The following is a 16,962-nucleotide window of genomic DNA, read 5'->3' as shown; positions in this document are numbered from 1 at the left end:
AATCACCTGTTGCCCATAGATGCAGTCTTCTGAATCATCCGAAGAGCTTCTACAGAGGAATGTTTAAACTCAATGCAACATTTTATGCAGATTAGTTGCTCTACTTGCCCAGTATGGCCACACAGTACACATGCTCACTCAATGGCGTCTGTCACCCCCACTGACTAGTACAGTGAAGTCATCATGATTCACGGAATGCGTGTTCATTCCAGTCCACTCTCCTTGGCTGTCAGGTTACATTGATGTTGCGCAAACCCTTCTCATTATATTAATAACGGCTGGACTTTTTCCAGAGAGACCTTGTATGTTAGTTGGTAACAGAAATCTAACAGAGTTGAGAAAATATTTTTGTGTATATCTGTATATCAATCCTTGATGAAAGTCTTTAACAGAATAAGCCATCTGTATTTTACGACCTTTGTTGAAAGAACTTACATTAAGTGACTCAGAAAAGTATTAACATTCACTCCAAATTTATCCTTTGGCCTCAAACAGGACACTAACCAGAACTCAGCTGTGCATGGTGCCAGGTGGAGTTTAAAACTGCATGTTGTCTTCTTGTCCCAGTTTTTGTGGTTGCTAAAGTCGAGAGGGGGTATGTGACAGTGTCAGCCATTAGGTTATTGTATGTCAGTTCTAAAGCCACCCTTCCAGAATCTATGATGCTAGAACTCGTTTCTACTTGGCCAGCTGGCTTCCCGAAGGTCTGCCAATAGGATGTGTTAAAAAGACACTGTATGGCAAGGACGTGGAGGAGGGAGCTGCCCCTATGTGCTTGCTGGTCCTTTCAGCAGTGGCCCAGCAATGCCTCTCTACCTGGCGGTAGCAGCAGATGCCAGTCTACACTTTGTCACACATTCTCAGAACTGCCTCATTGTGCTCCCCAGATCCACCAGCACCAGCTGGGCAGCAACCCTCACCAGAGGTTTGAGCCCCAGCTTTCCAGGGCCTCTCCTCCAAATTCCTAGCTTCTGACAATGCTGGTCCTTTGTTTCCCCTGACCAAGGGGTGATACTTACATCCTGCAGTTACCATCTCTGTGTGTTGCCTCATTGTTTCTGCTTCCTTCAGTTCTCCAATATTGGTTTGGCCAATTTCTTATATTAAATTCTCTTTGGTGCAATTCCTAGTGAGTCTTGTGTTTTCCAGGCTAGACCCTGACTGATGATACAAGGCGTATGTCACAGAATCAACATTTGACACCCAGGCATATGAGGCAGAAAGAAAATGGGTCTGCCAATGCTCTAACTTGCTGTGCCTTTTTGGCAAAATTATTTCTCCTCTCTAAACCTCTCATTAAGGTTTGCTGACTTGTTACCAAAACTTGTATTCAGGATCAGTAAATATGTCAGAGGAAGCTTCTTAAGGGAAAAAAGAATCAGTATATAAATGTTCTCAAATGCTATATGAGGTACTGTTAGAGGGCATTGATGTATGTGTCTCAGGATAATTTTTATTGGATTTCATTTATTTATTATTTATTTACTTATTTTTAAAGCAAGGGGAAGGGAGGGAGAAAAAGGGAGAGAAACATTAATGTGTGAGAGACACACCAATTGGTTGCCTCTCACCTGCCCCCAACTGGGGACCTGGCCACAACCCAGGCATGTGCCCTGACTGGGAATTGAACTAGGGACCTTTTGGTTTGCAGGATGAAGCCCAAACCACTGAGACCTACCAGTCAGGGCTATTTGTTACATTTCTTAAAATGTAATTCTTTTAATAAAAAAATGATACATACATATGACCTTAATTTTTTTAAATCACTTGTACATTCTGTAGTAGTTTGCTAGGGCTGCCACCACAGACAAGGTGGCTTATGGAACAGAAATGTATTTCCTCACAGTCCTGGAGGCTAGAAGCCTAAGATCACTGCCAGCAGCGTTTTCCCCTTACCCCAAGGCCTTGCTCCTTGGGTTTCAGATGGCCATTTTCTCTCTGACTCCATTTTAACTGAATTACCTTTTTAAAGTCCCTATCTCAAAATACAGTTACGCTCTGAGGTACTGGTTAAGACTTCAACATGAATTTGGGGGGAGACACAGTTCAGCCCCTAACACATGCCAAGTTTGTTAAGAAACACAGCAGGCTGTTCCTGCTCTCACCCTCTTGCCTCATTTCCCAATTTCCAGAAGAAACCAATTTGCACTGTTTTAATGATTTGGAGATTTATCTTCACATCTCTAAATAATATGTATAAATGCCTCCTCTGGTTGTACAGGTGAGATTTTCATCCCTGGTGTTTCACTAGGAAAGGTTTCACTCTTTCTCACCTCCTGCCCCTCTCACTACCCAAACGCACATTTTCCCTCTCATTCTCCCAAGATAGTTAGTCACAATTTTGGTTAGATAAGTGATTGATATTTACATTATTGAACAACTTTGTTTTTTCCTGAAGCCAGTAACTGTCTTTTATTTTTCTTTTCTTTTTTTTTCCTTTAATATTATGATATATTTGCAATACAAATAATCAAGAGTGGTGATATAAGAAACTTTAAAAAATCATACTGTGATTTTTAAGGGGTTTCCTCTATGAAGCACAATACCATTCCTTAACTCGTTCACTTTTTTTTAATATATGAAATCACTTTGCTGTGATAATCACATGGCTCTCCTTCCCAGTCAATACACAGCACCCTGACACTCCATTTCTGAGTTTTCGCCCTTGTCTTCTATAATCAATAATACAACCATTACTCTGCAAGAATTTAAGTAAGAAAGTAGTTTAAAGACAGTATTTCTTAAACATTTGAGCCTACTATAAGTCATTTACTATCTCCTAGCAAAGTAACTGGCATTGGCTTAATATGGTCTCTTTTCCTTTTCTGTTTCTTTTTCCAATCAGTAGCTCAAAAAAAAAAAAAAAAAAAAAAAAAGATGGAGTAATTGTGTTTTAAAATCCAGCCAGATTTTCTATGGTAACTATTTTAAATAAATAATGGAGGGCCCTACTGAAGTATTCAAATCTCATGCAAAACTCTGGTGAATGTCTCATTACATTAGACAATTTGGTCATTTTCCATATTTAAAAATTCTCATATTAAAGTGGCAGTGGTTACTCTTCATTTTTTTAGCATCTGACCTCAGGGACTTACACATAAAATCGGCCTTCAAGTCTGAGTTTTTGCATCAAGTAGTGCCAGGTATTTCTGAATGAACAATTTGTGCATGTGCCTGCTTTTTGTTTTTCTGTTCTCTTTTTTTAATTTATTTATCTTGTGTATAAACAATTTTTTAATATTTTTAACCATTTGTAAAATGTTACTAACACACTATTTGGTGTTAGCTCAACAGTCACTCTCTGTGGAGAATTAAAGAACTCTAAACTCTACAAATGTCTTACTTTATAAAGTATAATTATAATGGAAGGATCTACTATATCTCTAAGAGAAAAAAAATTACACAGCAACGTTTATCAAACAGCAATTACTGCATAGAAAAGGAATGACAGGGAAAAATAATGACATCACAAAAATATACTAAAAAATTTGACAACCTTATTCAGGACCCATCAAAGTTTTAGTGTTTAATATTTAATAGCACAACTGACCAATGTCCAAGATGCGAAGTTACCATGTTCAAGAAACTGGGGTAGGGGGAAATCACTCTATAAACTAACTATATAGCATGTGATAAGAAGAATGAGCACTTTATAATATAAAACCTGACTGTACATGGTAGTTAGATGCAAAAGGCCATTTGGCCTTCTCTTGGCTGGTAAAAACAATGTTCCAGATTTCAGTGTAAATTAGCGTCCCTCAACTCTTCTGTGTAGCAGGTATCTTGTTTCCACCTTCCAGGTGTTCCATCCCAGCTGTGTCATGAGGTTCTGCAATGTTTTCCTCCGGGCCATCAATGCGACTACTCATGTCATCTATTCTTCCGATGATCTGGTCAGATATCGTCTGACATTTATCTTGCATCTGTTGCAAGCGTGTCTGCACCACTGAGGTAAGATTTCTGCCTGGTCTTGGGGCCAGTCTGCCATCTCCAGGGTTCCCAGCTGGGCGCTAAAGTCTCAGACCACCACCTACACTTCCGTTTGTCAGTGCAGATGCCTCCAGCCTACTTCGTTTTCTTTGTACTTGTGACTAATCAATCCGTGAACTAACCCCTTTGGTGTAAATCTCATCCCAATTACTGTAAGACACATTTCATAGTCTATCTGTGTCATCCTCTAGAAACTGTCCCCTGGGACCTCTTGCTTGTACCATTCTGAATGAACTAAACTGTAGGACCATTGTACTGCCGCCTATTTCCTGGACCCCATGTCTTCCTCTTTTTGGTCTACTTTCTTGTTGTAATGTCAGTTTAACATTTTAAGGATTCCCTTATTCAGCCAACATGTACTGAGCTTGTGTCGGGCACAGTGCTAGGCACTAGGGACGCAGAAGTCAGAGAAAGAGACAATGTCACTGCCCATTGGTTGGAGATGTTTGGGTCTGTGACAACACAACAGCCAATGTGGCCTGAGTTAGGAGCATGAGAATCGTTGCTTAGGAACAGAATAACTGCCCTCTTTATACAGGTCCTCATCCCCTGCCTCAATCATGGCAAAAGCCACCTAACTTGTCTCTCTGATAAATCTCCTGTCTCCTGGCCATTCTTCATCCAATCTATTGAAACATAGGTCAGATCAGAGGCATTCCCTTGCTTAACATCCTCCACTGGCTTATCACTGCAACCAGAAAAAAAATCCAAACCCCTTTTCCTGGCCTACCCAGCTGCGTGTGATCTTGGCCCTGCAGCTCCCTCTCCTGCTCCTGCTCCCTTTCAGGCTCCTTCCTGGGGCTCCTGCTGAAACCCTGAGCTGACTCCTGCCTCTCATCTCTGCCCTTGCTCTTCTTTGAGCCTGGAATACCTGTCCCTAGGCCTTCACCAAGCTTCATTCTTCACATGCCTCAACTTGCAGCTCAAAGGTCACCTGAAAAAGGCCTTTTTTTCCCCCCTGAACTCTCAATGGAAAGCCTTCCCTTCCCACCATATTTTCTAACCCTTAATTTTAGACATAATTGTATTTCTTCAGTTATTTTGGAGTTCCCTGTGTCACCACCCCATCTGCAACACCTTCACTAGAAAGCTGCTTGAGAGCAGGGATTCATTCTTTCGCTGAGTTCAGCCCCTAAAACACTGCCCGGGACAGAGTAAACGCTGAAGAAACAGGGGTTGAACGACAGCACCCACAAATGGTTTCCCAGGGCTCTTACACGATTCTTGTTTGCTGCGGGGGGAGATCCTCCTCTTAATCATTTACTCCCATCCTCAGCGGCTTGGGGAAGGGGTGTGGGAGTGGAATAGTAGGGGGCTAGCGTGGGTGCAGCCTCTACTCTCTTCTCTGCCCTTTCTCCCCGCTCCCCTGCCTACCCATCCTTTCTGCCCCTCCTCGTCCTTCCTTACCCTTTCTTAGCTCCTCTCCTGGCCCTCCCCTTCCCCGCCCCTCCCTCACCTCACCCTGCCGCGTGTCCGACCTGTGCACGCCTGCGTCTGGCTCGGGCACTGGAGCTCTCAGTCACCCGATGGTCGGCCGCGGAGGGAGGATGGCTTTCGTGGGGGTGAGCTTGCTGCTGCTGCTGCTCCTGGCCAGGGACTTGGCAGGTAACGCTCACCAGTCAGGTTGGTCGGCCCAGGACCCGTGGAGGAGCAATGAGTGGGAGTCTCGCTGGTGACCGTCTGGATCCCAGCGTCCCCGGCGTCCCTCCTCGCACTGTTACTGGCAGTTCCTGGTCGAGGAACGTCGGGATGTCGGGGTGGCTGAGAAGCCAGGGACCCTCTAGTTCTTGCTTGGGCTTCACTCCCACCCAGCTCCCTCTCAGTGACAGCCTGCCGTCCGCTCTTCTGCCTTATAGCAGGTTTTCTGGGGCCCAAGATAAGAAGTTGGGTTTTTTATGTACACAGTAGCCCTGGTGTACGGGAGTTAGGAATGGTGAATGCCACGTGCATCGGGAACTCAGGGGCTTAGGAGAAAGGGGCTTCAGTCCAGCCAGACTTGACACCCTTTTTACAATGGAGTTTAAATGGGAACGCCTGATAGTAAGTTTTGTGTTCATTACCCTGAGCTGCAGAGGAAAAGAATACCGTGAATGATCAGGAGTTACTTCTCTTTTACTTTATAGCTCCATAGTCCTTTCTCAAGCAAACCTATTAGGCGGTCAGTTATGGAATCCATACCAAATGTTCTTTGGGTGTGCCTGCTAGGAGAGGTGCCAGAAAACAACTGATGATCCTTTGGAGGTGGGTGTGGGGGTCAGAGCGGGCTTCAAAGAAGGTAAGCATTCCAGGGAGAGGAGAAGGAATGGCTGGATAAATGACAAGCTGATTTTAAGAGCCCCTTATGAACAGGAATTGATTTGAATCATGTACTTTAAAATACCTGTTTTCTTTTCGCAGCCTCTGTAAACAGTCAATTTGGCGAACCTTCAGAATATATAACAGTAAGTAAGAAACCACTTGTACTTCTTCTGCTAAGACATTGAAGCCCACAACAATTTGTGTTGGAGGCTGGTTTTCAGTTCTGACCTGCCGCTTTTGAAACTGTTGACTGTTTTAGAAACCAGAATCTCGTGGAGGCTTTTGGTTGAAAATAGCTCATGCCTTGAAGGCCTCAGGGCTTTGTTTCAGAAAGGAACGTAAGGGTGTGTGATTCAGAAAGTCCTTGGCTTAATGTTATAACTTTGTACTGAACATTTTTTGTACAGGACATTATCAAATTAAATTCTGTGGAAGCAAAGACCAACCAAAGTAGAACAAAGAAAAGCTATTTATTCGGAACTTGCTGTAACAAGGGAGTCAGCCTGGTCACTTGTATTTTGGCAGAAACTCAAAATGCAGGTGGGGGCATGGGAAAGCTTTATAGTGGGAGAAAGGAAGGTTCTGGGTGTGCCCTGATTCAAGGCTGTTGGCATAGGGAAGCTGTAGACCGGCTACTAAAACCAAGTAGTGCATGGGCTGGACGTGGTTGGTTAGGGGTACATGTTTGACTTTCTCTAACTTGTCCTAAGTTGGAAGCAAGAACAAAGGTGAGGGAAGCTGTCAGTTATTAATCAAGTCCTGGCCATTTTGGGACTATTGTTACAGAGGTTATTGTTCAGCTTCCTGGACTGTCACTAGAGCTAGCCATCTGACTTCTTACAAACCTGACTTATGGCAGGCTGGCTTCCTGGCCTGGTTATTCTAAATAATGAATTGTTTTCCTGGGAAGGTTGCTGCAGGTTGTGGGTCAGATTTCTGTTTTAATATTGGGTCTGACATTGTCCATTTGTATATTCAGTCAATTCTGACAATGACCTTGTAAGACAAATAAATGTTTTTATTTTACACATGGGGATATTGACCTCTAGAGTTAGGTAACTGAGTATTCAATTAAGATTAGACCCCTTCCAGGAAGACCCTATTTTCTTCCTCCAAAGTAGATATAAATGCACTTTCTCTCTGCTTCCATTCAACTTACACTGCATCATCATCACTATGATAGTGTAGAGGAGGAAAAAAAATCTCTACACTTCTAAGTTCTCAGCCGGGGTCCCTATACTAAAAGATAAATTAACAAGAGAAAAACAAACAAGTTTATTAATATGTGCATTGCACAAACACATAGGAACACTCAGAGATGAATAACTCAAAAAGGTGGCTTGGAACTCCAGTTTATCTTATCATCTTTAATGCAGGACAGTAAATACGTTGAGAAATGACAGGAAAATGGTCTAAGCTTCCAAGATGCAGAAAACAAAGGGACAATAAATGTATGAAGAAAATTAATGGGGTAAAGTTTGTTTGCAGATCCGTCTTGTGACATCTCTGGGCTGAGAAAGTTCTACAGTCTATCTAGTTAAGGAGAATTTACATTCTGCCTTTAGGCAGAAATGGGGGAGGGTAGAGAGAGCTGCTTCTCAGTTTGCTGCTTTTAAAAAATTTTTTACATTGCTACTATATTTTTATTTATTTATTTTATTTAAATATCTATTGTTTATGATATTACAGTTGTCCCAATTTTCCCCCTTTGTCCCCCGCAGTCCACTCCCAGTTTGCTGTTTTTTAAAGTGCCTTTAGGTAAAAATTATTTTTATGTCAAAGAGCCATATTTTGGGAGTAACATATTCTTGCTTTCTTCAATAGGAAATACGTAGATCCACTTACTATGTGCCAAACCACTGTTCTAAGAGTTTTATATGTAAGATACCATTTACTATGTGCCAAGCATTGTTCTAAGTGTTTTATATGTAATAACTATGAACTAAGTATCATTGTTATCTCTTTTGCTATGGTCACTTGGAAATGATGGGACTATGGTTCCAACCCAAAAAGTCTTACTCCAGATCCAGAGCTCTTCAGTGCCTCATCATAGCATTGGATTGTGACTGCCTGTCTCCCCTCAGTAAACTGTAGAGTCCTGTGGTCAAGGATGATGTCTCATTTGTTATTTAGGGTCCAATCTTCAGCACTTAGTGGGTGCCCAGGAATACTTTTTGATCAGATGGCTCAATTTTCTTGGGTTTGCTTTTCTTTCAGAAAATGAGGATAATCCCACCTCCATCTCAGGGCTGGGATTGGACAGGATACGGTAAATGAGGTGCCGCCGAGGGTGCAAAATTTCAGGAGGCACTCACTCTCGGGATGCAAATACCGCAGGAACCTGCTCTATTTGTACAGGATTATTAAAAGCACCAAGCATGCCAGGGATCTTTGTTTTCCCTTCCCATTTCCATCGCCAGTGCTCTAGCTTAGGGCCCCACTACCTCTTAGCCTAGACTCGCGTAACAGCTCCCTAAGTGGTTTTCCTGCATCTCCACTTTGCAGCTCCTGCCACAGATTGCTGCTGCAATCACTCTTCAAAATCTTTACTCTGAGTTGAGCGTGTCCCTGTGCAGAACTTAAAGACTTCCCAGTGCCCACAGAGAATGTTTCATGTCCTTACTGCAGCCTGCCTTTCTGCTTGAACTTTTCTCTGCTTTCCCAAAGCTAACACTCCTCTCTTTTTCCAGAGAGAGGGTGTCTTCTGAAGCTCTGAGGAACGGTCTGCCAGGGGTGACTCCCTATAGTTGGGGTATAAGTTAGAGCCTCCCTAGATGATGAATTTATTCCAAATTTTTTTTCCTTTGGCACATATTTGGGTAAATGAGTAAAATTAAGGGTTTATGGGAGAATAATTAATGAAATTCTTTGACCTCATCGTTAAGGCTGAACAGCATTTGTTCATACAGCCTTATGTCTCAGATCAGAGGAAATTCAGCAAGTAAGTTATCCTTGAATGTCATAGTTACATGGTAAGTAGCCAAACCTAGCTTTGAAATCAGGAGAATCAGACAGGCTGGAAACAGACTGGACAACATCATTTCCTTTCAGCTGGGCAGGTTCCCCAAAGATCTGAGGGACATCAAATGTCTTCTGCTTAAAAAAAAAATTCTTTACCTCAGCTCTTCAAAAGTCTTATATGAGTCATCCTCTGAGATAAAAGCATTTGAGAACTCCTGTTAAATATAAAAAAAACCTAAGACTTTCAGGCATAGATTGATTTTGATTAGCTAACTGTTTACCTAGTTATCTCTGAGAGAGTGGGACACGGGCGAGATATGCCTTGATTATCAGGGGGTGGGGGCAGGAAAGGTCTAGAGCAGAGGGTTCTCTGAAACTGTGCATTGAATCCTGTGTCTTTGTGCATTCTCCTTAGCTCTCACCAAGCAGTCAGATTGGGCTAAATGCCAAGATGAAAGGGAGTGGTGTTTCTTAAACCCAGCCCTAGGTGACTCAGAATTCAGAGGGCTCTAGAAAAACAGATTCTACCCCTGGAGAGTCTGAGTGAGTAGGTCTTGGGTGAGGCCCCAAATCTGGGTTTTTAACAAGCTTCCGCAGGACATGCTCATTCCACCCTGTGTGGATCCACCGTGTGCTACCTGTTAACAGTTAAAATCTCATTCAACCACCCTCCACTCAAGTACCTCACAAGCACATGACCTCCTCCCTTCTCTCTGAGCAATTCCCACAGCACATGGATCGCTCTATGGTTGTAGACAGACTACTCTCTTGGATGTCAGTAGACTTTATTTCTCACCAGTGGCATTGTAGTACCAAGCGAGACTCAAGTGTGTGTGTTCAGAAGCCTGTTAGGCCAGCTGCCAGACTTATTTTAATTAAAAATATAAAGACAACATAAATAAGAGTGTAAACAAGTAAAGTTGTAATTCATGGGAGAACTGTGTTGAATGCTTTTGAAAGACTTGCTAAAAGACAAATTGCTAAAAAATAGAAAAGAATTTCTATTGAATTAGGTGAAGGTAAAACAACTGTACAAATTTTTTAAAAAATTGTATATTATGTTGTTTTGCAATTGCCTTTCAATCTCACTGTATTTTAAAACAGTGGTGCCCCACTAGGGGTTGTTTTTCCCCCAAGAAGACACCACGACTGTCATTTCTGACTAGTAAAGAGAGAACAGGGATGCTCCCACACATTCTACAAGACAAAGGACAGCCTCCCACAGCAAAGACGTATCTGCTTCCCAAATGTGAATAGGGGTTGAGAAATCTTTTTCGAAGAAACCAAAACAGGAATTCCTAGGTGATTTATTTATGAGTTTTGAAGTGATACACAAAATTCTAATTAGTTGAAACATTCAAAAGAAGGGTCCTATCTCTTGTATTAGTTAAGATTAGATTCAGCTGCAAGTAGCAAAGGCTCAAAATAACAGTGCACAGTGGTGCCCTCCTGGGATGTGGCCTTTGTCCTCCTGGTCCTCCACATGCCCAGCAGGAGGATGGAGGAATGGACAATGAAGAATACAAATTGGAGGGAGCAGAAAGCAGGTAACAGTTGTTTGTTTGTTTTTTAATGAAGTTCCCAGAAGCTACTGCACAATAATTCCACATATATCCCATTGGACTGACCTTAATCATATGGTCATACCTAGCACGACAGATGACCAAATGCATTGCTATTCATTCTCTTACATCAGATGGTCAGCAAATTTTTTTTCCACTTATGTTTTAGGATAAAATGTTTATAATATGTACTATTTTTTGTTATTGTTTCCTTGCCTTAATTCACTTTTTCCATTAAATGACTAACTGCCGCTTGCCCCAGAATCATTGGATAAGAGGGCATCTACTCTGCCTGGGAGAGCAGCCCTGGACACGTCATCTTCGCGAGCCTGGCGCAGCGAGAGCACAGCCTGTGCTTGAATGAGGCGTTCAGTGCTGAACAGAGGATGGAAGGGGCCGACAAAACCTCTTTTACTTCAGAGTTTGGCCTACGGCCAGCCTTGCTTAGGTCTTTACAAATCCAGATAATATCACTAAAAAGGTGTAGTTCATTTATTCAGAGTGTTAAAAAGGGTGACTCCATTTACTCTGAAGTGAAGAAAAGTAATCACCATTTACTAATACAAACAGAATACCTTAAGTCTGGGGGGGGAGTCAGAAGTTGTATGTGGATTTTTGACTGCATGGGGGGTTTGTGCTCTTAACCCTCCTGCATGGGTCAAGGGACAACTGCATATATAAATGTATGACTATAAAACAGAAATAGAGCAGGCCATATATTTAACCTTTTGTTAAGGTGGGCCTCTGCGCACACCGTGACCCGTTCTAGTCCTGGCCTTGCTGGACGCTTGTGGCTAAGAGCAAGACATACTACATTTCTGGCCTCAATTCCATCAAATCAGATGCTTGAGTTCCATGACCCCATATCAGTTTCTTCGGGCTGCTCTGATAGAATACCATGAACTAGGCTGACTGAAGCAACAGAAATTGTCTCAGAGTTCTGGAGGCTAGAAGTCCAAAATCAAGGCGTTGGCAGGGTTGGTTCCTTCCAAGGGCTGCGAGGGAGAATCTGTTCCATGCTTCTCTCCTAGCATCCGGTAGCCTCAGGCATTCCTTTGCTTGTAAAGCTGGTGTTTTGTCTTCACGATATTTTCCCCTTAATGTGTCACTTTGTATCCAAATTTTCCCTTTCTATAAGGACATCAGTCATATTGGATTGGGCCCCACTCTAATAACCTCATTTCAACTTGGTTACTGTACAAAGACCATATTTCCAAATAAGGTCACATTCGAAGAACTGGGGGTTAAGACTTTAATGTATCTTTTTGGGGCAGAAACAATTAAACCAACAGCAACTCCTAAGATCCAGTTCTGAACCTGCTGCTTTCTTTAGTGCTGGTAGTTAAATTAAGTGCTGGTAGGACCAGTATCTTTAAAAGTCCAGACTAAAAAATTAGATTCCTGAATGTGTCTTGGCATTATGTCAAGGGGTTAAAGTGGAATGTAATAGAACAACACATGGAGATAGTAGTGAAGTACAAATTACGAAGCTAGAGGATAATAAAGTAGGCACGGTGGAATGCCTTGGGCTTTCGTTTGAAAATCAGCAGAACGAATCTTTCTCAGAGAACCTTTCATTGCATAGTAGGTATTGAACCAATGCATCTGATTTCTGCATTAGAAAAATCTTTTGTGTGTGTGTGCGGAAAAGAAATATTTTTCAAGCGTGTTTCTAGGAAATCCAGGGAGACTTGGGACTTTGTCCTCCCTCAGCTATTTTGTGATGAGAATGTTTCAAGTTGTTCTCTAATTTTTGTATTCTTTTCTCTTTTCTAGCCAAACTGTGATCAATATAAATTGCCAGGATGTCCCAGAGACTTTAACCCTGTATGTGGAAGTGACATGTCCACTTATCCCAACGAGTGCACTCTGTGCATGAAAATAAGGTAACATTTTTACAGTACGAACAGTCATGTTTTCTTTAGTCTTTCTTGAATTTTGATTCCTTAAGAAGTAGTGGCTCTTTTCTTGCATGTAAGATTTACATGTGGCCTAAGCAGTTCTGTTTCCAGACTGATGTTCAAAAATACACAGACTCCTTCAGTGCATTTCCCAGGTTGATGGTGGAGAGTGACGTGTGCAACAGCAGACCAGATATAATCGAGTTATGCTACTTTCCACGGATGGGTTACTTTCCAAAGTCAAGAATATATGTAATAGTTAAACTCTGTGGAATAGTAAATGTCCTTTGAAATTCAGAGGGCAGGTGCTAGTGACCTGCATACCCTGTGCCATTATGTACTTTGCAAGGCATAATGTGCATTTTCTTGCCCAAATTTTTTAGGGAAAAATAAGAATGCACATTATACGTGGGCAGCACTAAACCATGGGTGCACATTGTACACGGCAAAATACAGTAGTTGGGAAATAGACCTGAATAACTCTACGTAGGGAATGCTAAGTAATAAATGTATTATGCCTGGTGCCTTTCTTAGCACACACCTGGCCAAGTGACCGGGACCTGTCCTCCGGTTACTCTGCTGCTTTGTATCTCAGGGGTCCATCCTCTGACCTCTCTCTTCAGTGAGCTATGCAGGTCTTCTCAGAGGGATTATTTGGGGTTAGTACCCTGTGTCCTCTGGTTAGAGAAACAAACGGCAGAATTGGGGCTGTCCCCCTCATTGTTTCCTTCATTTAGCTTCAAAAATGACTAAATAAACATCACCCAAGAAGGAATGTAATGTACAAAGGCACGGGTCTTTTTAATACAAATACTGCGACGGTGTCAGTATGGTAGGTAATGAATGTGTTTTTATGGTTGTTCAATTTGCAGGGAAGATGGTCACAATATTAACATAATCCGAAATGGACCGTGCTGATGGAGCAGTTCACGGAAGGGAAGTTGGAGAAACCACCTTCGGCTGCACACTAGATTAATTTCATTTCCCCTTTTTCTCTTTTCCTATGTTTCTTTGCACAAGACTTGTTAAACTACATTTTCTGAGAGGAGGTGTGGAAGACAGCCATGTGCAGCAACTGATTATTAAAGCAAAAAGCAAAACAAAACAAAAAAATTCTTAGTTCTTGAGATGAGCTCGTTGCTCAGATGACTTCTGCATTGCTTTATTTAGTGGGAATAAACTCAGCATGTATTCAGTTACTGCTGTTCTCTGTTAAATATCCCTTCTCACTCAGCAGCCTCTGGGTGGCTCTTTGCCTCTCAGGCAAAGGTAAATTTCCCGGTGGGAAAAGTAGAGTCCTTGTTGAGAGCCAAGATTTATTCTAATTCACCATTTCCCTGAATCTTGGACAGTCATCTGTAACTAGTACAGTTATCTACACATGGCAAATAACAGTGAAATAGTTGGACCTGACTTTAGCCCGAACTGGTCAAGTCAAAGGAAAAATATTTACTAGATTCAGTATCTTCTTTCAATACAGTTTTCCCTGTGGGTTAATGCAGGCATTTGGCCTTATCCTCCTTTCAGAGCAGTGGTTCTTAACTCCAGGATGACTTTTCCCCCCAGGGGACATTTGGCAGCGTGTTTGGAGGCATTTTTGGTGTCCCACCTGGAGGGTGGGTGCTACTGACATCTAGTGGCTAGAGGCCACCGCTGCCGCCAAACATCCTGCAATGCCCAGGAAAGCTCCAAAAAATTCTACAATGTCAGTAGTGTTAACATTGAGACACCCTGTTTTAGAGTTTGATACAACATAAAGAATAAATGTAACAATAATAAAAGTGACCAGGGAATAATTTCAAATAATAATGTGTTCCAGGTAGAGGATTTTGAGTGAAGTCCTGAGTTTAAGTGTGTTATGCAGTATGCAGCACCCGGAAACTATGGGACCTGAGTTAAGTGGGACCTGAGTTAAGAGGTGTCTGGGAGAGTGTGCAGTGGAAACAGTGTGGCTTTTAGGGCTCACCTAAACCTGAGTTCAAGTTCCGTTTCCAACACTTAACTTGTCCTTCTATTTTCTTCTCTGGAAAATGGGGATAATGCTCAACAACTTATGGAGCTATTGTGAGGAAACTGCTTAGCACAATGCTTGGCACATAGAAACCACAGAAATAGTAGCTACTGTTATTTCAAGCACTCTTCTTAGAAAGAAACTGAGGCCCACAGAGGCAAACCAACTTGTGCAAGGTTATACAACACATTTGAAGTAGCCTGGACTAGAATCCTGAGTCTCCAAATTCCTAGTTGTCTGTCCTTACAAGGAATAGAAGCAATAAAATGGGAAGCTGTGTAACATAAATGTGCCAAATTAATGTTCTGTAGTTTTTTAATTTTTGTTTTTCAATTACAGTTTACTTTCAATATTATTTTGTACTGGTTCTAGGTTCTGGTAGTTATTTTTGGTCTAAAAGTTCCATAAAGTAGGATATGCTTTTAGGAAAATTAAAAAATACACAGAAGTATATAAACATAAAAAGTGAAAGTCTTGCCCATTTTAGCCTCCAGAGGTGACCAACATTAACATTTTGGAACATAGTCTCCTTTTTGCTCTCCCTAAGTATGTGTGTGTGCATAAAACTTCACACAGACACACACACACTTGCCTCGTAAGCTTGCTTTTCTCTCTGTATTTGGGTTTTCACACAATAAATATAGTTTCTTCTTTTAAAAAATGACTTAGTATTACTATGCCATAAGTTATTCAGTCTCTATTGATCTATATTTGCATTGTTAGGGTTCTCTTGGTTGAAAGTGATAAAAATCCCAAGGCAAATTAGTCTAAGCTAAAGGGAAAGTTAATTGTTTCCTGGATATAGCAAAGTAACTAATCATATGACCTTGAAGTCTCATATATGCATTAACTGAGCAAATGAAGATTTGACGCAGTTTCCTCATCTGTAAAAGTGAGAATGAGAATAGTACCTATTTCATAGGGTTGCTGTGAGGAGTAAATGAAATAACACATGTTCAGGTGCTTAGAACACTTGAATTTTTGGCCATATAGAAAACTCTACCTTTTAAAAAATAACCTGCTTTTTGACTTATCTTTGACCCTATAACAATATATCGTGGATATTTTTCCAAATCAGTATGTACAGATGTACTTCATTTTAAAAAAGAACTGTATTGTATTCTATTACATAAACATAACATAATTTACTTATGAAATTCCCTAGTGATGGACATGTAGGTTACTTCTCAATTTCCATTACCACAAATAATGTTGCAATAACATCTTTGTACACATATTCTTTATTTGTGCAAACATTCCGTAGGATAAATTCATAATATTGGAAGTACTTGGTTAGAAGAGAAATATATTTATAAGCTTGAAAGGAACTAGAAAATTTCCTTATGGAAAGGTTGTATCTATTTATGTGCTCTCTGTGGTGAATGAGGCCCTGGGTTTTCGCTGCCATTGTTGTGTCAGAGAGGCAGAGCTACCTTGAATCTTCTCACTCAGGGTCGTATGACACACTCAGATTCATATCCATCCTTTGATGAAGAATTCTGTTTCTCCCCCCTCTTAAAAATATTCTCATAAAAGTGATGTGTAGTAATTATAATCACCCAAAGTTAATGGTGAAAATAACAGTCCCATGGTCTATTGGGGAGTTCTAGAATAGAAGCTCCCAGAGGATGGAGATCTTGCCAGTCTTGCTCATCCTGACATCCTCAGAGCCTGGGACAGTGCTTAGCCCACACAGTATTTGTTGATTGAAGGAATGCCTAGGAGCCCTCAAAAAGTAATGACAATAAAACCACTAACTTCCCTCAATTTCCTTCCTTCCCCGAAACGGGCAAGCAAACTCAGGCACACAGCCCACATACCACAAGGGAAATAAGGTTTTGATTCTTGCCCAACAGGGAATTTCATTTTTTCCCTGTTATTCTGAAAGAGAGAACACTGAATGCCTAGGTGATCTGAACCAACTCTAGGAGCATACCTTACACTAGGTTTAGATTTTTTATTAAGTGTTCACTTTATATGTGATCATTTACCATGCATGCTGTGAACATAGGTAGATCCCTTATGTTCTGAGCCCTAGGTATACAACGATGGGTGACACACAGTCCTGTCCATGCAGAACTGGCAGGATCATTCTTTTAAGTTTCTCTAAAAGTCACAGCAACTCTCATTTCTGGAAACCAAGAATCTGATATCTACTATAGACTGTAAATTCTATGAGATTAGAACCCATATTGTATTCTCTACTATATCCCCAGCCTGGCAAGCAGTAGGTGCTTAA

The 16,962-nt window shown here is 41.4% G+C and overlaps 1 protein-coding gene across 1 annotated transcript; it reads left to right on the top strand.

The window, feature by feature from the left end:
- The first annotated feature begins 5,516 nt into the window (after positions 1–5,516).
- Positions 5,517–13,630, top strand: SPINK2 (serine peptidase inhibitor Kazal type 2). Its single transcript, XM_054566727.1, has 4 exons — positions 5,517–5,595; positions 6,388–6,431; positions 12,588–12,697; positions 13,585–13,630. The coding sequence occupies exons 1-4, from the start codon at positions 5,517–5,519 to the stop codon at positions 13,628–13,630; spliced, it is 279 nt and encodes a 92-aa protein (XP_054422702.1).
- The last annotated feature ends 3,332 nt before the right edge of the window (positions 13,631–16,962 follow it).

The sequence above is a fragment of the Pteronotus mesoamericanus genome, unplaced genomic scaffold (assembly GCF_021234165.1).
Source record: "Pteronotus mesoamericanus isolate MK-2021 breed Mesoamerican mustached bat unplaced genomic scaffold, CSHL_Meso_final contig_180, whole genome shotgun sequence".
Classification (NCBI taxonomy): domain Eukaryota; kingdom Metazoa; phylum Chordata; class Mammalia; order Chiroptera; family Mormoopidae; genus Pteronotus; species Pteronotus mesoamericanus.
Note: the sequence above shows the minus strand (reverse complement) of the source record. Positions and strands in the feature narration are given on the sequence as shown.

What these genes read in the sequence shown, in the direction of transcription:
- SPINK2 (XM_054566727.1), top strand. Translation starts at nt 5,517, where the DNA reads ATGGTCGGCCGCGGAGGGAGGATGGCTTTCGTGGGGGTGAGCTTGCTG. An exon ending in CCTGGCCAGGGACTTGGCAG is followed by an intron (nt 5,596 to 6,387) that starts GTAACGCTCACC and finishes TTCTTTTCGCAG; the next exon opens with CCTCTGTAAACAGTCAATTT. An exon ending in ACTCTGTGCATGAAAATAAG is followed by an intron (nt 12,698 to 13,584) that starts GTAACATTTTTA and finishes TTCAATTTGCAG; the next exon opens with GGAAGATGGTCACAATATTA.